This window comes from Anser anser (genome assembly GCF_964211835.1).
Source record: "Anser anser genome assembly, chromosome: 26".
In the NCBI taxonomy this organism is placed as follows: domain Eukaryota; kingdom Metazoa; phylum Chordata; class Aves; order Anseriformes; family Anatidae; genus Anser; species Anser anser.
The window spans coordinates 4,738,643-4,761,809 of NC_139747.1; the positions used below are offsets into that span (position 1 = coordinate 4,738,643).

Consider the following 23,167-nt stretch of genomic DNA (forward strand, 5'->3'; position numbering starts at 1 on the left):
GCGCTCCCAGTTTGGCCCCCCAAGGAGGATCCCAGCGCTCCCAGTTTGGCCCCCCAGTGCTCCCAGTTTGCCCCCCCGGAGGATCCCAGCACTCCCAGTTTGCCCCCCTGGAGGATCCCAGTGCTCCCAGTTCCCCACCCCAGAGGATCCCAGTGCTACCAGTTTGCCCCCCAGGAGGACCCCAGTGCTCCCAGTTCCCCCCCCCAGGAGGATCCCAGTGCTTCCAGTTTGCCCCCCAGGAGGACCCCAGTGCTCCCAGTTCCCCCCCCCCCCAGGAGGATCCCAGTGCTCCCAGTTCCCCCCCCCAGGAGGATCCCAGTGCTCCCAGTTCCCCCCCGAGGAGGATTCCAGTGCTCCCAGTTCCTCCTCCCAGGAGGATCCCAGTGCTCCCAGTTCCCGGTGCTCCCAATTCCCCCTCCCAGGAGGATCCCAGTGCTCCCAGTTCCCGGTGCTCCCAGTTCCCCCTCCCAGGAGGATCCCAGTGCTCCCAGTTCCCCCCCCAGAGGATCCCAGTGCTCCCAGTTTGCCCACTCTTCCCCCAGCAGCGCCCCAGTGCTCCCAGTTTGGCCCCCAGAGCTGCACCCCCTGCACCCCAAAGCTCTCCCCACCCCCGCGCCCAGCCCCGGGGACACCGGGGGTGGGGGGTGGGGACGGACACCGGGGGGGGCACCGGGCGGGGACACCCCCCGGTGGGTCCAGGCGCCCCCCGGAACGCCGCAGCGCGGGTGTCGGTTTCCGGGGGGTCCCCTTTCGGCGGGCGCGCTGCGGACCGGAAGCGGGGTGCGGGGGGACCGGAAGCGCGGGCGGGCGGGCGGGCGGTTGCCGTGGCAGCGGTGTCGGGGCGGCCATGGAGGCGCTGACGGAGCTGTACGACCAGGCGCTGCTCGGCATCCTGCAGCACGTCGGCGGCGTCGACGAGTTCCTGCGCGTCCTCTTCGGCTTCCTCTACCGAAAAACCGACTTCTACCGCCTCCTGCTGCGGCCCGGGGACCGCCTCGGCTTCCCGCCCGGCGCCGCCCAGGCCATGGCCCTGCAGGTACCGCCGGCGGCCGGGCCCGGGACGGGGGCGGCGGGGGCGGGGACGGGGACCCCCGGGCGGGTCCTGAGCCCCTCAGGAGGGTCCTGAGCCCCCTCGGACGGGTCCTGAGCCCCTCGGGAGGGTCCTGAGCCCCCTCGGCGGGTCTTTTGCCCCTCAGGAGGGTCCTGAGCCAATTCTGGACGGGTCCTGAGCCCCCTCGGCGGGTCCTGAGCCCCTCGGGAGGGTCCTGAGCCCCCTCGGCGTGTCCTTTGCCCCTCAGGAGGGTCCTGAGCCAACCCCGGAGGGGTCCTGAGCCCCCTCAGGAGGGTTCTGAGCCCCCCCGGCGGGTCCTGAGCCCCCTCAGCATGTTCTTTGCCCCTCAGGAGGGTCCCGAGCCCCCCTGGACAGGTCCCGAGCCCCCCCGGCGGGTCCCGAGCCCCCCCGGATGGGTCCTGAGCCCCCCAGATGGGTTCTGAGCCCCCTCCCGGCGCAGCCCCGTGAGCACCGGGTGGCTGCAGCAGGGCCCTGGCCGTGCCCCGGGGCTGCGTGGGGCCGTGATGCGGCGGGGAAGGGGCGAGAGCCCTGCGAGCGCAGCGGGGAAGGGGCCCGGCGCTCGCCCTGCTGCGTCCCTGTCCCCGCCGCCGGTCCCGGGGGGGGGAGGGGGGGGCAACGAGCCGGGACCGGGGGGCTCAGAGCCCGAAGTTCGGGCCGGGAGCCCCGCTGGGCGCGGGGACGAGCGTGGTGGCGGCGGTGTGCGCGTGGGGCGGGCCGCAGGTGGTCCTGTGCCGCCCCGGCCCTGCCACCCAGCCCTCCCGGCGCCCTCCCGGCGGCTCCTCCTGCCCCGCAGGGACCTCGTCCCCCCGTGGGCCGGGTGGCACGGCTTCTCGCTGCCCGAGCCGCCGGGGGCCGGTCCCCGAGGGCACGGTGGCGGCCAGGAGCTCGACGCCCGGCTCCTTTTGCCCCCCTTCCAGGCGTTCCAAGTCTTCGAGCGGATGGCCCGGCAGGATGATGAGAGGAGGCACCGAGAGCTGGAGGCGAAGCTGCGGAAAAAAGAAGAGGAGGAGGAGGCCGCCGAGAGGGTGCGAGTGGCCCCGGCCGCCCAGGAGGTCGAGGTGGAGACCACGGTGGAGCCCCCCGGCCCCGCGGGGGAGGCGGCGGGGCTGCAGGATTCGGCCGCCCCGGCAGCGCCCAGCCCAGCGCCGGTGGAGCCCCCGGGGGCCGCTGCCCCCGCGCAGCCCCAGCCTGCAGAGCTGCCCACGTAAGGGTCCCCGTTACGCTGCCCCCTTCGCGGTGGGAGGGGGGAGGGGGGGGGCACCGAGGGCCCTCTGGGGGCGTCCTCGCGGCCCTCTGGGGGCGAGGGTTTCCCCTGTGGGCTGCGGGGGGGGAGGATGGGAGATTCCCCGGGTAGGGGGGGATGAATTTTGGGGCCAGGAGCTCCAGGCGCTGTTCCCGTTCCTCACGGGGACTCGGCGTCGGGCTCCCACGCGCCCTCCCCCCCCCCACCAAGGCCCCCTCAGCTCAGGGGGCATCAAACTCCGCGGGGGGGCTTTGTGAGCGGCCATCCGCTTCCCCCGGCCTTGCCGCCTCCGAGCAGCCTCCGTAGCTCTTTGTTTTTGCGAAACGTCCTCGTCTCAAAGCCCCCCTGGGCTGCGTGAGCGCCGGGAGGGGGCCCGCGGGGGCCCGCTCTGCCCCTTCCTCGCGTCCTCCTCGGCGCAGAGCCCCCAGCGCCTGGCTGTGCCGCGTCGCCCCCGGCCTGCGGCGGGATTTCCGTCCCTGCCGGGCCGTGCCGCAGGAGCACCGGCCGAATCCCGCGCCGACCCCTCCCCGAGAGCCCCTGGCGGCGGCGGGGCCGGGCGGGGAAGGGCGCTGAGCGGCTCGGTGGCGTGGGGAGGAGGGGAGGGGGCTCGCGCTTGGCTCGGCCGGGCTGACGCGGGATGGAAACGAGCCCGGACCCCAAACCGACCCCCCCCCGGCAGCCACGCTCCGCTGCCCCGGGAGGGGACGCTCGTCCCTGGGGCTGTCGGGGCGACGCCTCTCGGCCGCGTGGGGTTAACGGGGCAAAAGCAGCCCCGAGGGGGCCGCGCAGCTCGTGGGCCTTGCCCCTCGCAGCCCCGTCCTGTGCGTTTCAGCCCCGATTCGTCCCGGAGGGGAGCGGGAGAGGGAAGGGCGGGGGCGATGGAGGGGCTCGAGCCCCCCGTGAGCGTTCCCGCGAGGTTTTAACATCGGCCCCTTGCCGTCAGGGCTGCGGGACGGGAGCTGCGGGGGTGAGGGGTGGAGCAGGGGCAGGATGGGGCCGCTGGGGAGTCCCGCGGTGCGGAGCTGCCCCCGCGGTGCGGAGCTGCCCCCGCGGTGCGGAGCTGCCCCCGCAGAGCCGCCCCCGAGCTGCCCCTCGCCCCCCGAGCACCAGCAGGGCGAGAAGCAGACGCAGCTGCCCCCGCGGCTCCCCGTCCTCGCCGCGTCCCCGCTGCCGCCCCCAGCACGCCGCTTTGGGGACCCCCCCCGAATATTTGCAGCCCCCCCCCCGCTGCTTCCACGGCTCGCGTGGGGCAAGGGGAAGGCGGCGGGGCCCCGAGCGGGGGCAGAGCGGGCCCGTGCCGCGGCTGTAGTTGGTTCCTGCTCCTCTGGGGGGCACCGGAGCCCCCCAAAAGGCGGCGGGGAGCGGGAGCAGGACTGGCGGGGCGCCCCGCAGGCTGCCAGCACCTCACCCGGCCGCGCCATCCCCCCGCGGAGCAGCCTGGGGACGAGGGGCGCGTGGCTAACGCGCGGCCCCGGCAGCGGGAAGGCAGAGCGCAGGGAGCAGCAGGAATGTTTTCTACCTCCCTCCCTTCCTTTCCCCCCCCCGGTGAAGCAAACCAAAGGGAGGGGCAGGGCCCGGCCCAGGTCCGCAGAGCCCCGCGGAGCACCTCGGGATCGCGGCGCCCGTGCGGGGAGAGCGGAACCCGGCCTGTTCTGCACCGAAAAAAAAACCAAACACCCGCTCCCCGCGAGGATCGGGGTGTTTTTGGGGCCACCCCAGTGCTCGCGGCCCCGCACCGGGGCTGTTTTATGGGGCTGGTGGTGCTGCCGCGAGCCATCGCTGCGCCTGGCGCCCCGGGGGCTCAGCACCCTGTGCCTAACGCCCCCTTCTCGCCGCGAGCCGTGCTCGGGGCCCGCTCTCCTCCCCTTGTGCCGTCGCCTGGTGGCGGTGGCAGTGCCGGGTGGGACCCGGGGAAGGCCCCGGCGCGGAGCAGGGAGGTTCGTTCTCGGGGAAGCCCCCCCCCAGAGGAAGGGTTTCGGGGTGGGAAGGTGCCGAAGGGTCCCCAGCCCGCGTCCCTGGCCTCCTCCCGTGAGCCTGTTCCAGGAGCAGAGGCCGGGAGGGAGCGGGGCCGCCCCCCCAGCGGCACGCAGCGCGGCGGGCGCCTGGACTGCTTTCCCCCCCCGAGCCCCCCGCGGGTTTTCCTGCTCGGCTCAAGCCCCCGCTGTGCTCCCGGCCTGACCCAGGAAGCCGGAGCCCCCCTCGCCCCGTGCCGAGGGGCCGGCCCGCCCTGCGTCCCGCTTCCGTTGCGCCTGGGGGTGCCGGGGGAATTCACCCCCCCATACGGCAGAGCCCCGGCGCGAGCCGAGGCCGGGTGGGCGCCCATGAGAGTGGCCTGACCCCGCTCCGCCTGGCCCCGCAGCCTGGCCCCATGTGTCCCCAGGCACACGAGGAAGAGGAGGAGGAGGAGGAGGAGGAGGAGGGCAGCGCCTGGTGACGCTTCCCCGGCGCTCTCCCCCTGCCTCCGGCAAATCGCGGGGCAGCGGCTCTCCGAGCCGGAGCGGGCACCTGGCGTTTGTTTTCTCTCGGAGGATTCCTTTTTTTCTCCTCGATTCCCCTCACACCTCGCCGCTGATCCCCTCGTTGCACAGGGAGCGGTTCCCCCTTCCCTTCTGCGCGCTGCCCGGGGTCTTTTAGTCCCGCTCAGCTCGTCCTTCACCCCTTTTGTCTCCCACTCCAGCAGCCCTGTCCTTCTCCCGGCCTTTGCCCACTGCTGCCCGTCGGGGTTTTCCCCTTCCCACCCTGTTTCTCCACCTCCGGGCTGCCCCGGCGGCTCGCCAGGGCCGGGAAATCGCCTTGGAGCCGCGCACCCCAAGCGGCACCGAGCCTTCTGCATCGGCAGCAGCCCAGCTCCACGGCAAAGCGTCTTTCTGGGGGGGGCTGCAACGCTTCAGCCGGAGGCGGAATTCCCCCAGCCCCTCCGCTTGGCGCGGCCCCCGGCCGCAGCGAGCCCCCTTCCGGCCCAATTTGCCTTCATGGGGGGCGCGAGTCCTCGGGCCGGGGCGCTGAGACCGGCAGCCGAGCGTCAGCTCCCCTGTCACGCACCCCGTCGCTCAGGGCTCCGGTTGCCCTGCCAAGGTAGCGAGCTCCAAAATTAGGTCCCCGCACCAAAAATAACTAAATTAAAACCTATAAATTTATTTTTTTTTTTTTTCCCCTCTTAACAAGCAGAAAATCCCAGGGCTGGAGGCCGGGGGGACAGCGTGTGCCTGATTCTCAGTTAGAAAAGGAAAAAAAAAAAAGCCGCCTGCTTGTTTTAACGCTGCGGCGGTCGCCCGCGGGGGAAGGAGGGCGGCGTGGAAAACTACCGGGAGCGGTGCGGGGCCGTGGGGGATTGGGGAGGTCCCTGCCCCACGCTGCCCGGCCCCGGCCCCTCCCCGGGGAGCCGGAGCCGAACCCAGGGCGGTTTGGCCTCGCGCCGGCCCCTCGGGGAGCTCCGCGGCCCCAGGCTGTGCGAGCGGCAGGCAGACAGCGGCGGTCCCGGGGGACTTTGCCCGCCGGTGGCGCGTCCCGCCGTCCTTGACCTACATTTCCCAGCAGCAGGGAGATCCGGGCCCTCCGGTGACGGCTCCACGGCCCTCCCGCCGTACAAAGTCGCCTGGTGGCAGCGAGTTGGCTCTCCTGAGCGGCTCCCGCAACACCCGGGAGATCAGCAGCGAAGGCCGAAAGCTCCCCCGAAAGGGCTCAAAGCTCTGGCGGGGCCGGCAGGAGCGGGGCGGGGGGGACCCTGCTGCGGGCAGGGCCGGACCCGCCGGGCTGCGGGGCCGGGCGGTGAAGGCGTCTCGGTGCTCCCTGGGGTCCTCGGTGGAGCCCGCGCCGCACGGGGCGGCGTTTTGGGGCCGAGGAGACGGCGTCGGCTGCCTCCCGTGGCACAGCACGGGGATAAAGGGCGCCCTCCAGGAGCAGCTGGGGGGGATCTCCCCCACCGGCCCCCCCCCACCTCAATAGGACGCAGCCAGGAAAAGCCCCGGGGCCGCCCCGGGTCCCTGCCCTGCTCCCGGGGCCGCAGCGCGGCGGCAGCCGGCTGGGTCCCGGCACTTGTTTACTGCGGGTGTGCGCTGCGCCGTGAGGGGGGGCAAGGGGGGGGCTGGTATTCAGCTCGCCGAGCGCTTTGCCTAACGGGGTGAGGTGCGCAGGGAGCCGGGAGCCTTCCGGGGGCATGAGTCCGCGGCGAGCCCTCCTCGCGCCGCGGCGCTCCGCCGGCAAACCCGGGGGCGGCTGAACGCGAGGTGCCCGGCGAGCCGGTGCCGGGAGGCGTTAAAGCCGCAGGAGGGGGGAGGCTCCTCTCGGCTCGCTGGCACAGGCAGCAGCAGGAGCGCGGGCCCCGTGTTTTCCACGCGCGTGATCCCTGCGGCGGCCGCGCCCGGCGCCGCGCTCCTCGCCCTGGAGCGGCCTCGGCGCGGCATGCGGGGTCGTTACGCCCCCAGCCCGGTGCCTGGTGCTGCGGGAAATGCCCCCCTTGGGTCGGGCACGCGGGCGCCGTGTGCCTGGGCTTCTCTGTTCCTCGCTCGCTTGGCACTTCGTTACCGCTTGATGAGATCTTTCCATTCTTGGCAACCTCTCGGGCCCGAGCAGGGTTTCGCGCGCCGCGCGGGGCCGCTGGCGGAGGGCCGGGCGCGGGGCCGGGCTGCTCGGTCCCTGCCCTTCGCTGCAGAGCGGCCCCGTACGGCGCTGCCCTCCGCTTCCCCTGCTCTGCAGGGGGGGAAGGTGGCGGGGGCAGGAGAGGCCTTTTGGGGTCAGGATGTGCTTGCGAGACCCGGTGAGGGGTGCTGGGGACGGCAGGGGTGCTGCCGATGCCTCCTTCGGCCTCCGTTTCGGTTACTGGGCCTCTGCAGCGCCCGCCCGGTCTCCCCGCACCGCCCTCCCGTGGTGCCTCTGCAGGATGGATGCTGCAAGTGCTCACAGCGCCTGGGTCTGAAAAAAATGGGATTTGAAGGAGAAAAACGAGTCCCCGGGGATGAGGCCCGAGCCGACTCCCTCCCGTGGCACGCCCGGCCTCGGCACCCCCTCGGGAACGGCCGCGCTGCCGGATCGAGCGCCCAGCGCCTGCGTCCTGGCCTGGAAACTCCTTGAAGAGGAGCTCTGCGAGCTGCCCTACTTCTCCCCGCTCACGGCGTCAAAGCAAAGCCTTCGGCGCTCGGTCCCTGCCCCTGGCCGCGCGCCGTGCTGCTGGCGCAGAGCTGCTGCCGGAGCTGCTCCCCGAGGCGGGCGGCGGGTTCGGGCGGGCGTCCCCACGCTCGCTCTGCGGCCGCTGCGGCGTCCGCACGGCTCCGATCGCCTCCGATCGCCGCCCCGCGGTGCCGGAACGAGGAGGGGCGCAGAAACGCGCACGGGGCGAGCGGGGAACTCGTCCCGAGGCCGGCAGCGCTGCCGCCTGCCCGGGCCCCCCCGCTCCCTTCTGCCGGGCCCCGGCCCCACGCCGCCGGGCTCTGACGCGGTGACGGCACCGCCGGGTGCTGCGGCTCGGCGCGGTGCGAAACAGATTGGCTGCTTCTCGACGGCGCATTGTTAAAGGTTTCACCTCCCCCAAAATGACACATGGCGGGCAAAAATAGAACAAGACAGAACACACAGACCCACCCACGCCATCCCCACCACCCGGCAGCCAAGTGCACGCGGTGCCAAAGCCCGGCTTTGCAGAGCTGCCACTTTTTCACCCTCCCTCTCCTCAGCCCCGCTGCCACCTGCCGCCGGCCCGAGCGACCGCCGCAGCGGGGAGATGGCCGTCCGCTGCGCTCCGCGTCCGGCCCCTCCGTTGGGCTCCTTCCCGTTGTCCTCAAGGATTCAGCCCTTGTCCGGCGGGTCCGAGGACGGAGCTGCCTCGTGGAAGAGCTGCGGCCCGAGGCCGACGAGGGGGGCTGCTCCCAGCCGGGGATCCAGAGCCGATTCCTCGAGCGCCACCGGCACGGAGGGCAGCGTGTGCTAAAAGCGCGCTCGGACCAGGCGAGGATCCGGGCAGAAAGTCTCCAGACAAGGCGCCGCGGCTCCAGGAGGCGGCGCGGGGATGTCAGCCTCCTGCCGGAGACCTCTGGCCGCGCCGAGGCCCGTGTCTGCCACCCGGTGCCGCGGGGGAATTCGCCGCTTGGCCTGCTGCTCCGTGGAGGGCGCGAGGGACGGCGCCGACAGGCAGGGGGCTGGGAGGAAAACTGCCGCCGCCACTAGCTCCGCGGCAAGGCTGGGACGAGAGAATCGCGGTGGAGACGTGGCAGAGCGCGCCCTGCCTCAGTTTCCCTGCGGAAGGAACCCAAATGACACCGACTGCTGCTGGGGCAGCTGCGAAACCCCTCGTGCCTGCGCGCTGCGGCGCCGGCGTGCTCGGCGAGGTCCCTGGAAGGCTAAAACCTCCCGAAGCGCCTTGTCCTGCGTCCGCCCAGCCCCAGCACCTTCCTCCCGAGGAGGAGGAGGCGCTCAGGCCCTGCCGTTTGCAGCCGGCGCGTTACCACGCCTGCTTTTGCGCGGATGAGGTTTCTCCCCGCTCCGGCCTCGCCGGCTGGAGGCGACTCCGCGCCGCGCCTCCTCCCCGGCGCCTCGCCGGCAGGTTTCGGAGGATGCCGAGCTCTGCCTCGTGCCGCGGTGTCACGTCCCAGCGCGCCCTGCGGGGCTGGACGCGGGGCTTTGCTGGTCACGAGGACGTGGGAGTCGGGCGAACCGGCGGCACCGTGGGCCACGGCAGGCGGGCGGTGCCGCGGGACGCCGAAAATCCCGCGTGCGTGGCCGCCCGCGGAGGTCACACCGGTGCAGGGGCGGGCTGATTTTACAGAAGCGCTGCAGGAAGGGGAAAAGCAGCCGGTTTTCGGCCCAGGAGGGGGTTTCTGGTTCACCACGCGGCCGCTTGGACGCCTGCTCCAGCCCCAAGGACGCGGGGCAGAGGCGGGAGCAGCACGGCCGGGCCACGTCCACGCGTGGAGCCCACAGCACGGGGACAGCCCCCGGGGCTGCCCAACCCTGCCCTGGGGACACGCCACCTGCGGGTGACACCAACGGGGCACGGCTCCGGTTCTCCCCAGCCCCGGTGCCCGGCCGGGAGCCCGGCGGCCGCTCGGGGCCCGCAGCCCGTTCGCCTCCTCCGGTCCGGGGGCGGTTTGGAAGCCGCCAGCTGGAGCCAACCAGCGCGAGCGCCGGGTTTCGGCGCTGCCATGCCAACCCCGTTTCCATGGCAATTGGCACCCAATGGGCGAACGCCAAGCGAGGCCAAAATTCCCCAGAAAAAGGGCCGCCGTGCCCCCCGAAACCGCCCGCCTGGTGCCGCCACGGGCCGGGAGCCCGCAGCCGCTCGGCGCAGAGCCACGGTGGGACGCGCGCGGCCGTCGCCGGCCACGAAGGAGGAAAAAAATCACCCCCGTGTGCACGCAGAGCCCTCCACAAACCCCTCTGATCATCTCCCGAGCCTAATTTAATTAAGCCCCTTGGATTTTACGTAATCCTCGGGGAGCGGCTTGGGGACTGGCCTCCCCCCCCCCCCCCCCCCCGGGGCCGCTCGTCCCCTGCGCCCTTACGGAAAGCACCGTGGCCCCGGGCCGAGTGCTCGGTGCGGACCGAAGCACCCCAAAACGGTTCAGCCTTCTGGTAGGGCCGCGGCTGTCATCAGGACGCGTTTGGGTTCGGTTCCCTGCTCTGCGGGAGGTTTTGGAGGAGTAGGTCCGCAGGCTGCCGGAGTCAAAGGAAACCTCCCCGCGGCATATCAGGGGTTGCTTATCAGTCTGATAACCCCCCCAGGCGCCTCCTCGGGTGTCTCTGGAGGAAGCACCCGTCTCCCCGCGAGCCCTTTTTGTGGTCCCATGCCCATCGTGGTGCGTGCCGTGTCCGTGTGGGGCCTCTGGGCAGCCTTCTCCCTGCCCCGTACACCCAGCGGCCGGGCTCACGGGCGCCCTGCCCTCCCTTCCTGCTCCCCCGTTCCTGCCCTCCCCGCGCTCCGATCTGCCCCGCGCTCAGCGTGTCACCTCTTTTCCCCTCCCCAGGAGACAGGAGCAGTTCCAGACGAACCCCGACAGCTACAACGGGGCCGTGCGAGAGAACTACGCCTGGTCCCAAGACTACAGCGACCTGGAGATCAAAGTGCCGGTGCCCAAGCACATCGTAAAGGGCAAACAGGTAAAACGGCTCTGAGGGTTTGTCCTCCAGCACCTCCCTCTCCCCCCGGGTGCCCAGCTGCCTCCGAAGCCATGCGTGGGGCGGGGAAGGCTCCTGGGCCCCCTGCCTGCCCCTCAAGCTGGGGAGCGGGACGGGGTCGTGCCTCGTTCCCGTTGCTCAGCGCCCCAGCGGGGCTCCTTGGCGCTGCCGGGTACTTTCTGTGCGTTTTCCTCCCGTTCCACCTCCTGCGAGCTCACGGCCAGGTTTCCGAGCCGTGCTTCCTGCTGCGGCCGCCTGCCACGCGCGCTCGGATGGGGTTCGCCCCCCCCCCCGCCCCGAGCGCCCAAGCTGCCAGCGCCGCGCGAAGAGCCTGGGGACGGGCGCCGCTTCCCCGGGAGCTTTTCAGGCTCGGAGCATGGCGTGCCTTTGGTCGGCGGTGGCACGGCTCCTCTGGCTCTGGAGCGGGATCAGGCTCCGGGTTTGAACTCTGGGGCCTTTCCCAGCGCCCCCCTGCCCGCGGCAGAGTCGGTATTTTTCCACGTCGGAAGCCCGCGCTCCCCCACCTCCCGTTCTCCTCTGCTTCCAGGGCAGCTGCAACGAGCGCGCTTGGGTTTTGTTTGCCGGCTCCAGCCTACACAGCTCCTCGCCGTGCCAACGCAGTGTCGTTGGCAGCAGTGGCCCGGACTGGAGGGGCGATGGAGCAAGCGGCTGTCATGGGGACGGCAGGGGCACCGCGAGACGCAGCGTTCCCAGGGGGTCTCTAAAACAAAGCCGGGCCGCTCCTTGGAAGGGTTCGGGGGTGCCCGGGCGGATGTTCCGTCCCCTCTGGATCGCATTGCGATCGCGATGCCTCCCCCTGCCCAGGGAGGTGTGGGGGAGCTGTGCCCTTGCCAAAAAAGCAGCATCATGCTTTGTCTACCCCATCCTCCGCCACCCAGGGATGCGGGGGCCTTGCAGGTGCTCCGAGGAGCTGGGACAGGACGTGTTTTTCTGCCCTGTCTCTCCTCTGCTCCCTTCAGGCGGCTCTGGCGTAGCCGTGTTTGCTGCCAGCAGCCCCAAACGCCCGCAGCTTCACATCCCTGCAGCCTCCTTGCCCCAAACCCGCGTCCCTCCGCTCTGCCGGGCCCCGTGAGATGCCCCGGGGCGAGTTTGGTTCTGCTGAGCCTGGCCCAGGGCCTTGCCCGGCCCTCTCGGGCAATCGAGGGCTCCGACGTGAGGCTTTCCGTGTCCTGCCGAAGCGTCTCCTGCTCCCTGCTCCCTGCCTCCCTGCCGGGGCTCCTCTTGGCGCCTCGCAGCCAGGTTTTCATTTCGCAGTGAGTCCTTGCATCTCTTCCAGCCGTGGGGGCTGCGGGCTGGGTCACGGGCCAGAGCTGGCTGCTTCAAAGCGATTTTGGAGCTGGATAGGCTTAGGGAACGGTATCGATGGCTCCTGCAAAACAGGAGCCTTCCCCTGCATTCACCACGCAGCTTCATCGTCTGCAAAAATTATCGGCTTCTTGGCTTCTGCCTGCCAAGGCGAGATTAAAAATCTCCCCCGTTCGGTCCCCGGGCTCGCAGCGTGCCCGGCTCTAATGCCGCTGAAAATCTTACTTATGACACTTTTTGGATTCAGGCTGTTGCTATGGCACATTTTCGCTCGGGCAAGCTGAAGGTTTCCTTGTATGGAGCTCCACAGAGTGTCCGTGGAGCAGGATCGGGGGAAGGGGTAGGTGGGAGCGCTTCCTTTACGCTCCGCGCCGCTCTGATCTACTTACAGGCACAACAGGGGCCCGCGGAGCCGAGCGCTTCCCAGGCACTTAAATAGAGATAATGACAACAGCCTCTCTTTTCCGCCTGGCTCGGAGGAGATGAGCTAGATTCGCTCCTAGGTTTGTGTTTGCTTGTTTGATTTGCGTGGGCGGGCGTGGGCGTCGTAGCGCGCACAGAAATCACCGTGCCGCGAAGCCGCGGCGGAGAGCTGGGCCCCGCGCTCGCTCCCTCGAGGGGCGCGGGCGGCCTCGGAGCCGTGGGCTCCTGCGAGCCCCCCGGGGCTGGTTCCCTGGCGCGAGGGCTTCCAGCCCCGCTGCAGCTCCCGTCCCCGGCCGCCTCCGCAGCCCCCCGGTGCCTGGGCCAGCGTGCCCGGGGGGGGCTCGCGGCAAGGAGCGGGCGGCGCCACGGCTTCGCGCTCCGACCGATGGCGCGGGCGAAGAGGCCGCACGGAGGCTTGGAGCTCTTCTTCCCTCTGGGTCTCTCCGCTCCCTTCTCCCCTGCCTTTGTCTCCCCCCCGCTGCCCTTTGGGTTACGGGGGGGCACGCCGCGCGGTGCAGCAAACGGCAATCCCTTCCCTAGCCCCGGCCTCCTCCCCAGTACCCGCAGCCCCGCTGGAAGCGTTGCAGCCGGTTTCCCCGCGCCGGGACGCTGCCTGTCCGGGCCTGCTGCCCGCTGCCAGAGCTGCCCCCCGGCCCCACAAGCCGCCCCGTGCGGCCGCCTCGGAAGGAAGCCTGCCTCGCCTTGAATCGTCCCCTTCCCCTCGGATCCCGCAGCCGTGGCGCTGCGTCTGCGCCTCGGGCACCGCCGCGGGGCTGGGGGCATCGGACCCCGTCCCCCTGAGCCCCTGAAGGTGGCGGGGCTGGGGCTGGGGCCTGCTTTCACCCGGCCTCCTCTGCTCCCGTCCAAACGGCGGTGGCTCCTCGGCCCCGGCCGGGCCGGGGGCTCTGTCGGGCAGCAGCGGGCACGCAGCCGTGGTGCCGGCCCCGAGCGGCGCGGCTCTGCCCGGCTCCTGCCTGTGTGGTGCTAGTGAGTCACTGGAAATCTCCTAGGTAATGGATAATGTAATAACGTTTCAAATGAGATCTGCAGAGCAGGAGGAAGATCTGGGGGAACTCTGGGAGAGAATGCAGGCAAATCTCACCGCAGTCTCCTCCTCTCGGGCGAGGGACCGGAGGGCTCCGGCTGCCCCTCTCCGGCCACGGCCTGCCCCAGCCCCGCTCGGGCTCGGCGCTGGCGCGGCTCCGTGCTGCCGGGAGGGGAAGGGAAGGGAAGGGAAGCAGCATATGGCCTGGCCTCTTTGGAGACCGAGGCAGCGCCGTGCCACCGGGCGAAGCCACAGTCTGCCTCTGTCCCCCCGGGGGGAGCCGTGCCACCTCCACGGCGGGTCGGAGCAGGGTTCCCCATATGGCTGCTGCGGGAGGGAGCTGGCCACGTTCCCGGGGACGGACCTGCCTCGTCCCCGCGCCCCTCGCAGCCCTCCGGCACACGTCCCTCCGCACGCAGCCCTCCGGCACACACGGCAGGAGCTCGGTCCGAGCCCAGCGCTGGCTCTGCCACGGCCGTCGGCCGCGGGCTCAGCGGCCAAACGAAGCCAAGGAGCGCGCCTTTGGGCTGGGGCAGCGGAAGCCGGGGGAGCTGCGGTGTGGGGCTGAGCCTTCCCGGGTCAGAAAGCCCTGAACCTGCGGGTCCCGGTGTTGGCCACGCACACGCCGTGCTCCTAACAGCTCGGTCGCAGCGAGCAGGCACCCGGGCCCTGCGCGCTGTACGGAGGACGCCCGCATTGCTGGTTTTCTCTGGGGGGAAACTGAGGCACGGGGAAGTGGCTGCGGCAGAGCCAGCTGGCGTGAGTCCCTCCGGGGCTCTGTGAGCCGGGCCCTGCTGCCTGCCGCTCCCAGGAGAGGTTTCCTTTCTTCTCCGAGCTGCCGCTGTTTGCTCTGAAGTGACGGTGGGATTCCCACCCTGCCGCTCCACGCAGCCCTGATGGCTCTTCTCGCTCTCTCATCCCCGGCGAGTGCACTTGACCCGCACCCCGACCAGCGCGGCGAGGAAGCGAGCGGGAGCCTTCCTGCTTATTTTCCCTCTCTGTGTTTCCAGGTGTCTGTGGATATCAGCAGCGGCGCGATTCGCGTAGCGGTGCTGGAGGGCAGCAGCCAGCGCGTCCTCATGGAAGGGAAGCTCACGCACAAGATCAACACGGAGAGTTCCCTCTGGAGCCTGGAGCCGGGGAAGTGCGTTTTGGTAAGGGCTGACCGCTCCCGCCGCCTCTCTAAACCTTGGCTTGCAGCTCCCCTGGGCTTGACCTGGAAATCCGGAGCAGCTGGAGGCTTGAGCCAGACCTGGACGTGTCCCACGCCGCCTTTCCCTGTGCAATGTCCAGCTCGCGCTGCCCTCGCCTGCGTGCCGGCCGAGGGGAAGCCCCTGTCACTCATTCCTGCCCTGCGCTGGGTTTCTCACGCACGCTGCCAGCCCTGCTGGGAGCCGTCGCTGCGGCCGCCGCTCCCTTTCCCTTCCCTGCCGCCCCAGCGCCGTGTGCCTTCCTTGTCGAGGTGGTTTGGGGGCTGGTGCTGCCTGGCAGCTCGTTGCTGCTGGGTTCCCAGCCTCGTTACGTGTTTCTGGCATGCTCCAGCCATCCAGGGCTGGCTCTGCTCTCCGCTGGGCTGCGGACCCAGTTCCTTGCCCCAGCCGGAGCTGTCCTGGGCTGCCCGTCAGCCTGGGGCCCCGCGTGTCTTCCACATCAACCGGCTGCCAAATTCTTGTGAGTGCTGGGGCCGCCAGGAGCGGGGTCTTGGCACCTGGTGCCATCTTTGCCTTCTCCTTCCCAGCCAGAGACCTCCCCGGAAGCGTTTCAGGAGCTCTCAGGGGCTGGCACCAGCCCCAGGAGAGGTGCCGGGGCCAGGGTCCGGCAGCCGCAGCGGTTCCTGGCCCTGCACGGGGCCGCGAGGTTTCGAGGCAGCGCGCTCACCTCTCGCCCCGCGTCACGAGCGGGGCAGCTGGCGGGCGCCCGGAGCCAGGCCCTGCAGCGTGACGTCGGGTGGGAATTTTTCGCTGGATGCAGAAGAGCCGAGGGAGGTGCGCGGAAAAAATGCGCTGGCGCTGCCTGGCTGCTGGGAACCGGGCAAACCCCGGGACGGCTGCCCGGCTGCCAGAACCCCGAGGGCCCTGTCGGAGGGAAGAGCTCCGAACCCGTCAGGCCATCCAAAGGGTGTGCAACAGGAGGCGCTGGCATCCGTCGTGACCCTGTGTTTTTAAAATATCCGCAAGTTTCTTGAACGTCGGCCGCTCTGGGAAGGCGCACAACGCGGGGAAGGAGCGACGCCGGCCAGGAGGAGCCGGCCCAAGGGCGGCTGCGCCGCGGGAGCCCCCGGAGCGCGTTCCCGGGACCAGCGAGGGAGGCGGTGTTTGGTAAAGAGCTGGCGCCGGAGGAGGACGGGAGCAGCGCGCGGGCGGAGCGAGACTCGGGGCCTCCCGGAGAGACCGCGGGCAGCGCGAGGAGCCGGCCCCTCGTCTCCAACCCGAGCTGGAGGCAAGAGCCTCAAATTAGCACGAGCGCAGCAGGGTTGTGAGGATCTCCAGCTGGCTGCCAACATATTGGCGGTGGGATGAAGTTTCTCTTGAAGAATTGTAAGGTAACTGGAGCAGAGTGAGTAATTCTCGCCCGGGAGCGTCGCCTCTTCCCGTGTGCAGAGTAGCCGAAGACTCCTCGCGGTTCATTCATGGGAGCCGCCCGGCCGCTCGGTAGCGAGCTGCCGAGATCCGCTGCTGGCAGGGGGCTGCGCGACAGCACCCGCAGCCGGTGCCGACGGGCGCGCTTCCTGCCCCCCCGCGCGCCTCCACGCGTGGCACAGCTCCTGGCCGGCGCCTTCATCCCGCGAGCGTCCTCATCGCCGCACCGCGAGGCGCCGGTGACGTCCCTGCGGGGATTCGGGGAGGGGACGCAGCCGGAACTCGCGAGGTGCCGGCGCTGGAGTCACCAAGATGCCGCGGGGCGCCTCGGGGGCTCTGTCCGGAGAACAGCCCCGTGCTTGTGGTCCTGATCTGGTGCAGCCCCTGCGAGCTCGATCCCAGCGCTGAGGCTCGGTGGAGGTGAAACCTCTCCCGCCTGGTCCTGTCCCTCGTGGGGGGCCGTAATCGCCCTCCCCTCTCCCCCAGCTCTTCCCCCGAGCAGGTCGATTTGCCCTACAGCCCCCCCGGCGTTCCCCTCGATCCCTCCCGCTCTCAGGCCCCGAGTGCCTCCCCGCTGCGTGGCACCGGGCCTGCCCCCGCCGCCGGGGCACCGGCGCCTTCCTGGCCTCGTCCCTCGGCACGCTCACGGCTTGTGCGAGCGCCCGGCCGAGGGAGGAACCCAGCGGGCCTCGTTTCAAGGCCGCGTGCTCCGCCGGTCCCCGGGTGCTTGGTCCACACCTGCTCCCGCCCGGGACCATGTCCCCGGCCCGCGCCGGCCCCGGCTCTCAGCCCCGTGCTCTCCCTCCCCTGTCACGCCCGCTCGCTTGTCAAAAGCGAGATGAAAATAGATCCGCATGAGCTGTTTTTAGCAGGCTCCGCTGGGTGTTGTGCACAACACGTTTTGGGATTATTTTCGTTGGTGGGGATTTTTTTCTCCCTCCGTTCCCTCTCTTTTTCTCCTCCTTTCCAACGTTTCTTGTCCGGGCTTGGGCTTTTGTCGCCGAGCCCTGCCTTGAACGACTCTTACAGCCTTCAGCTTGTCGGCTCCCGAGCCGTGAGGCCAAGGGCACAACGATCCGCGGCGCCCCCCGACCTCCGCGCGCCGCCGGGAGCGCCGCCCGCTGCCGTCCCGGTGCCCCCTCCACGGCCTCTGCCTCCTGCCGCCCGCTGGGCAGGGCGCTGCTGCCGCCTCGGGAGGGAGGCAGGCGGTGAGAGGTTGTTCTGCCGAGACCTACTTACGTCCCTTGGCAGCGTCTCTGACAAGGTGTTTAGGATCGGGGAGGAAACCTCGTGCTGCGGCGCAGCCCAGCTCCTGCAGCGAAGGGCTGCGTCCCTCCCGGCGGGGCTGGGGACGCAGGAGGAGGGGACACGAGGCTGTGCCCGTGCTGCTGCCACCGCTCAGCCTCTTGGTGTGCCGCCGAGCCGCCCGTCCCCGCCCGCGGCACGCTGCTCGCCCTGCGCTTCGCACGTCCCCTGCGTGGGGACAGCCTGGTCCCCTCGGGGTGGTCTCAGACACCTGCCCCAGGATCGTTGTCACCGCGGCACGAGGACGCCGCGGCTCAAGGACACCATGGCACAAAGACACCACGGCACGAGGACACCACGGCACGAGGACACCACGGCACGAGGACACCACGGCACGAGGACACCACGGCACGAGGACACCACGCCAGCTCCAGCCGCGGTGTGCCCCCCATCGCCTCCTTCCCCGTGGCGCCCGGTTGCACAGGGTGCTTCTGACCCCGCGGGCGCCTTTGGCATCTGCCAAAAAAAAAAAAAAAAAGCAAAGCAGAGGCGCAAGGTGCTGCCTGACCGAGAGCCCGGCACAGCTGCGGGAACCCGATCCTGCCTGCGGCAAAAGGCCGCCAGCACCTCCAGGAGCCCCCAGGGCTGGGCAGAGCCGCTGGGCTGGGCAACTTGGAGCAGCAGCTGCGAGTCTGGGCCAGGCCTTTCCCTCGTCTCGGAGCGAGCGGCATAACCAGGTCGCCGTTTGTCCTTGTGAAGGAGCCCTGTTGGCACCGTGCAGCCCCTCGGGGCTTTGCGTGCTGCCGTGTGCGGTGGGGCTGCGGCTCACAGGCACCGCACCGCCCGGGCTGAGCGTTACGGGGCCGGCCGCCGGCCGCCTGCTCTCCCCCGCTCGCCCTCCTCACACCCAAGCACTCGCTGAGGCTCCCTCCCGCGTCCCCGTCCCCGCAAGCTCTTGTAGCCCCCGTGCCCAGCCGAGGGAGTCAAGAGGCAGAAAAACACCCAAGAGCTCAACCCGAGCCCCGCAGATCCCACCCTGGAAGCCGAGCTGCCTGCAGCACGCGGTCCGGCACCGCTGAGACCCAAAAAAAAATCCCAAACCCGAGCTGGCAGAGCTCCGCCGAGCCCCGCGGGCAGCTCGGAGGCTCGCGTTTGAAAGTGGGACTCCAGCCTCGGAGCGAGTCCCACTTTCGGTTCTCCCCCTGGAACTGGGGGGGGGGGAGAGCGAATTCCCCCGCGCGTGCAAGGTGGGCTGCAGAGGTTAATTAATTGTTGTTCGCAAAGCACTCGGCGCTGGAGCGATGCGCACCGCGGAAAAGCTGGCAAGGAAATGAATAATTCTGTCCTCCCAGCAGGGTGGGAAGCGGTATGCGGTAAATAAAGCGAGGGCCACGCACGGGGTGGGGAGGAGGAGAGGGTTCCTGGGTCGCTGCGCGCGGCCGCAGCTCCTCTGCCTCTCGCCGGAGGCTGCAGCCCCCCGGGGGCTTCCCTCTGCGTCCCACCCGGGCTCTTTATCCAGGCCTGGCTTCTCGTGGGGCGCTCGGCACCGGTGGAAGAAGGGGATGTGGTGGGGAAGGGAGAGGGGAAGGGCTTTCCTTCCCGCCTGGGTGGGCAGCGGGGCTGGGAGCCCCCAGCGCCGTTATCCCCCACGGAAAGCGCGACTGTGCGGTCAGGAGGAGAAGGAGCTCGCCCGTCTAGCTGGAAAAACTGCACCCCTTCCTTCCCCAGGCTGGAATATTGTACCGGCTCCGCTCTCCCAGAAGGATTAAGCCCCAGCCACCCCCTCCTGCATTAATTGGTTCCTTTTCTTCGCACCAGGGAGAGCCGCCCGGCTCCGTGTCGCTAATGGCCGCCCGTGCTTCCCCTTCAGAGCTGCTGAGCTTCTGGGGAGGCTCAGCTAAATTGTATTGTCTGCCTTTATTGATGATTTTGCAGAGGCGCCGACGAACGCCGTAAATCTTCCCTGCTGCTGGGATTATTGCGAAAATAATATGGGAAAAAGCAGCCCACCCCTCCCTCCGTGCGGAAAAAAATAAAAAGGAGCGAGTCGGGGCTCCTGGCTGGAGGCAGGACGCACCCCGCTCACGCCGGCGCTCGCCCCGGTGCTCGCGGGCACCCAGTGCTGCCGCCCGGCTCCGCGCTCGCCCGCCCGGGAGGCTCGCGGCTCGCTCCCCCGGCGGGGCAGGGGCCCGAATCCCGGGCTGGTGGCAGGGGGACGTCCCCTGCGGCGCGGGCCCCGCAGGCGGGAGGCAGGCGCTGGCGGCAAGCACGGGCGGCGCGGAGCGGCGGGTGACATTTCAGCCTCCTTCGCCGCCCACGCGCCCGCACGCGGAGCGAGCCTCGGGGGGGAGCCGGGGCGAGGGCGCTTTCTGGGTTAGCGCAACGCGAAGCCGCGGCGCCGCGAGGCCGATGGCAGGGCCGGGCTTTCTGAATCTTCCCCCACGGCACGTCCGCACGGGGCCCCGGGCGCTCGGCTCGCCCCCCCCCCGGAGCAGCGCACCCTTGGCTGCTGGAGGATGCCGAACCCAAAACCGGGTTTTGAGGTCCCAGTAGCTTGAGATGGGGCAGCAAAGCGCCGTGCTGGGGAGGCACCGAATCCCCCAAGGAGGCACTGAACCCCCCAGGGAGGCACCAAACCCCAAAGGGAGGCACCGAACCCCCCAGGGAGGCACCAAACCCCCCAGGGAGGAGGGCTCAGGCTGCGCCGCGGGAACACGGCTTGACCAAAGAGGCCATAAAAAGAGGCGGGGGGGGTCCCCCAAACCCCTTGGAGCGCCGTGGGCATCTTGCCCCGCTCTTCCAGCCGTGGGAAGGGGGCGGCGGGAGGGAATCCCACCTCAGCCGCGCTCCGGAGCTCCGGTGGCACCGCTCGCAGATGGGCCTGGAGGGGGGGACCCGTCCCCAGGGCAGGTGGGGGGGGGGCGCTCTGTGCCCCGCTGCCCTCTGAGCCTCCCGTGGTCACCACTGTCCCCAGATCAACCTGAACAAAGGGGACGAGTACTGGTGGAACGCCATCCTGGAGGGCGAGGAGCAGATCGACATCGACAAGATCAACAAGGAGCGCTCCATGGCCACGGTGGACGAGGAGGAGCACGCCGTGCTCGACCGCCTCACCTTCGACTACCACCAGAAGCTGCAGGGCAAGCCGCAGAGCCACGAGCTGGTAGGTGCCCCCTGCCCCCAGCGGGGCCGCCTTCCGCTGCCCAGCACCGCCCCGGGCAGCGGGTGCTTGGCCCCACACCTCCCCTGCTTGCGTTGGCTGCAGCCGGCGACGCGGCCCCCATAGTTCCCCGGCCTCCCTGGGCATCACTGCCTGCGAGACGGGCCCCTGTTTTTGGCACAAAAACGGGGCTTTGGGGCCATCCCCAGCCTGACGGGCGCCGCCGGCTCTTTGCAGAAGGTGCACGAGATGCTGAAGAAGGGCTGGGACACCGAGGGCTCCCCCTTCCGCGGCCAGAAGTTCGACCCCTCCATGTTCAACATCTCCCCCGGTGCCGTGCAGTTTTGACCCCGGCGAAAAGCGGCCGAGCGACGAGGCGAAGAGAGAGGAGCAACCCACCCGAAACCCGCCGCGGGACTCGGGGCCTCGCGCCCGGCGCCCCCAAACCCCTCGCCAACAGCCGGGCCGCGCACCCGCATCCCTCGGCACCGGGGCGCCGGCACCGGCCGGGCTCGGCGTTTCCATGTGCGTGCGGAAAATGCAGCTTTACGCCCCGTCACCACGGCAACCCGAGCGGCTGGGACCCTTCTCCTCGCCTCGCCTCGCGCTGGCGACGGCTCTGTTGTTTTTCAGGAATAGACGGAGCTCGCTGGGTGACATAATTATTATTTTTGGTGGTTCAGGATCCTTCTGGGTTTTGCTTCTGGGGGTGCGGATCCCTCCCTACCCCGGCCCCGCGCCGCTTCGCCCCTCGCACGCAGAGGTGGCCGGGTTGGCCCCGGCGGAGCTTGTGGGGTCGGGGGGGCCCCGCGCCCCTCCTGCGCCCGCCCGGCTGCCCTGGGCCCCCCCAGTGTTATGGGGTCGGGGGCCCTCGTCCCGCCCCCGCCTCCCCTTGGGCTGCAATAAACGCGTTTCTCTGAGCACGGGGCGTGCGAGTGGTTGGGGGACACTGCCACCCACGGGGACACTGCTGCCCATGGGGACACTGCCACCCACGGGGACACTGCTGCCCGTGGGGACACTGCCACCCACGGGGACACGGCCACCTGTGGGGACACTGCCACCCACGGGGACACTGCCACCCACGGGGACACTGCTGCCCATGGGGACACTGCCACCCACGGGGACACTGCTGCCCATGGGGACACTGCCACCTGCGGGGACACAGCCACCCGTGGGGACACTGCTGCCCGTGGGGACACTGCCGCCCGTGGGGACACTGCCACCCACGGGGACACGGCCGCCTGCGGGGACACGGCCACCCACAGGGACATGGGCACCCATGGGGACACCACTGCTGGTGGGGACACTGCCACCCATGGAGACACGGCCACTTGTGGGGACATGGCCACCTGTGGGGACGCGGCCACCCACAGGGACATGGGCACCCGTGGGGACACCATTGCTGGTGGGGACACTGCCACCCACGAGGACACTGCCACCCACGGGGACACTGCCACCCACGAGGACACTGCCACCCACGAGGACACTGCCACCCACGGGGTCGCTGCCCCCCGTGGGGACACCCCTGCTGGTGGGCACGCCGCCCCCCCGGGGGACACACCGGTGTCCCTCCCACCCCCACCGCAGGCCCAGGCCGCCCCCGCTGCGGTGTCCCCCGGTGCTCCGGCCACCGGGGTCCCGCGGGACCCGTCCCCCCCCCACCCCGTGTCCCCACGGCAGCCCCCCCCCCGTCCCCGTCCCCGCGGCGAGGCACAAATAGCAGCGGGCTGCGTGCGGCCCCCACGGCCGCCCACGGTCCCCATGGCAACGGCAGCGCCAGCCGCCAGCCGCCCACCCCTGCTCGCCCCGCGCCCGGGGGGGGGCCCCGCGCCCACGGACCCCCCCCCCCCAGGGGTGGGGGGCTTTGGGCCGGGGGGGGGGGGGGGGCGTGGGTTTGGGGTCCCAGCCCCGTGTGATTCTGCGGGGGTGGGTGGGGGTGGGGGAGATGGGTGCCCCCCCCCCCTCCATGTTATGGGGTGCCCCCCCCCCCCAGTGTTGGGCACGGGTGGGTTTTGGGGGTGTCCCCCCCCTCAATTTGGGGGGTGAGGGGGGATTGTGGGGGGGTTGTTTGGGGTGAGTGGTGCTTACGTGGGGAGCACGGGGGGGGTTGGGGATCTTTGGGGGGGGTCCTTGGGGGGGGTTGTGGGGGGCTGGGGGGGCTGGGGGGGGGTGGGGGGATTGGGGGGCCTGGGGGGAGAGGGTACTGGGGGGGCTTGGGGGGGTGAGGGTATTGGGGGGGCTAGTGGGGGCTATTGGGGGCTGGGGGGGGTGGAAGGGGGGGTGGCTGGGGGGTCTTGGGGGGAACTGGGGGGGTGGGTGAGGGTATTGGGGGGACTGGGGGGGAGGGTATTGGGGGGGCTAGTGGGGGGCTGGATGGGGGGGTGGATGGGGGTATTGGGGGCACTCGGGGGGCTATTGGGGTGATGGATGGGGGGGTGGATGGGGGGCATTGGGGGGGATTGGGGGGGTGGGTGGGGGGGATTGGGGGGGATGGGGGGGTGGGGGTGGTTGGAGGGGGGTGGGCGGGGGTTGGATGGGGGTACTGGGGGGTGGGGGCATGGGGGGGCTGGATGGGGGTGTTGGGGGGGCTGGGGGCTGGGTGGGGGCGCTGCGGTTGGGGGCATTGGGGGCTGGGTGGGGGCTGGGTGGGGGCTATTGGGGGTACCGGGGGGGCTGCACGGGGCTGGCGGGGGGGGTCTGGCGGGGGGGGGCTGCGCCTGGGGACCCCTCGGGGAGAGCCCCGCCGAGGCGGGGCCGCACCGGGGGGGGGGGGGGGGGCTCGGACGGGGAGGGGGCGTCTGGAGGGGAGGCGGGCGGGGGGGGGGGGGGGAGATCCCTGGGGGCGGGGGGGGGGGGCTGTCCCGGCCCGGAGCCTCCCCCGCTCCGGCAGCACCTCCTTCCTCCCCCCCCCTCCCCTCCTCCTCCTCCTCCTCCCCCCCCCCCGTCCCCGTCCCCGTCCTCCCCC

At 70.8% G+C, this 23,167-nt stretch overlaps 1 protein-coding gene across 1 annotated transcript; it reads left to right on the forward strand.

The window, feature by feature from the left end:
- Positions 1-791: 791 nt before the first annotated feature.
- NUDCD3 (NudC domain containing 3) lies at positions 792-21,119 on the forward strand. The gene is made up of 6 exons (XM_083811888.1): positions 792-1,036; positions 1,990-2,276; positions 10,271-10,403; positions 14,226-14,369; positions 20,014-20,202; positions 20,437-21,119. The coding sequence occupies exons 1-6, from the start codon at positions 848-850 to the stop codon at positions 20,545-20,547; spliced, it is 1,053 nt and encodes a 350-aa protein (XP_083668014.1). The 5' UTR covers positions 792-847; the 3' UTR covers positions 20,548-21,119.
- The last annotated feature ends 2,048 nt before the right edge of the window (positions 21,120-23,167 follow it).

Bases quoted from the DNA above. Each gene is read 5' to 3' on its own strand.
- NUDCD3 (XM_083811888.1), top strand. From the start codon at position 848: ATGGAGGCGCTGACGGAGCTGTACGACCAGGCGCTGCTCGGCATCCTG. The intron at 10,404-14,225 runs GTAAAACGGCTC...CTGTGTTTCCAG, and splicing joins ACATCGTAAAGGGCAAACAG to GTGTCTGTGGATATCAGCAG. The intron at 14,370-20,013 runs GTAAGGGCTGAC...CACTGTCCCCAG, and splicing joins AGCCGGGGAAGTGCGTTTTG to ATCAACCTGAACAAAGGGGA.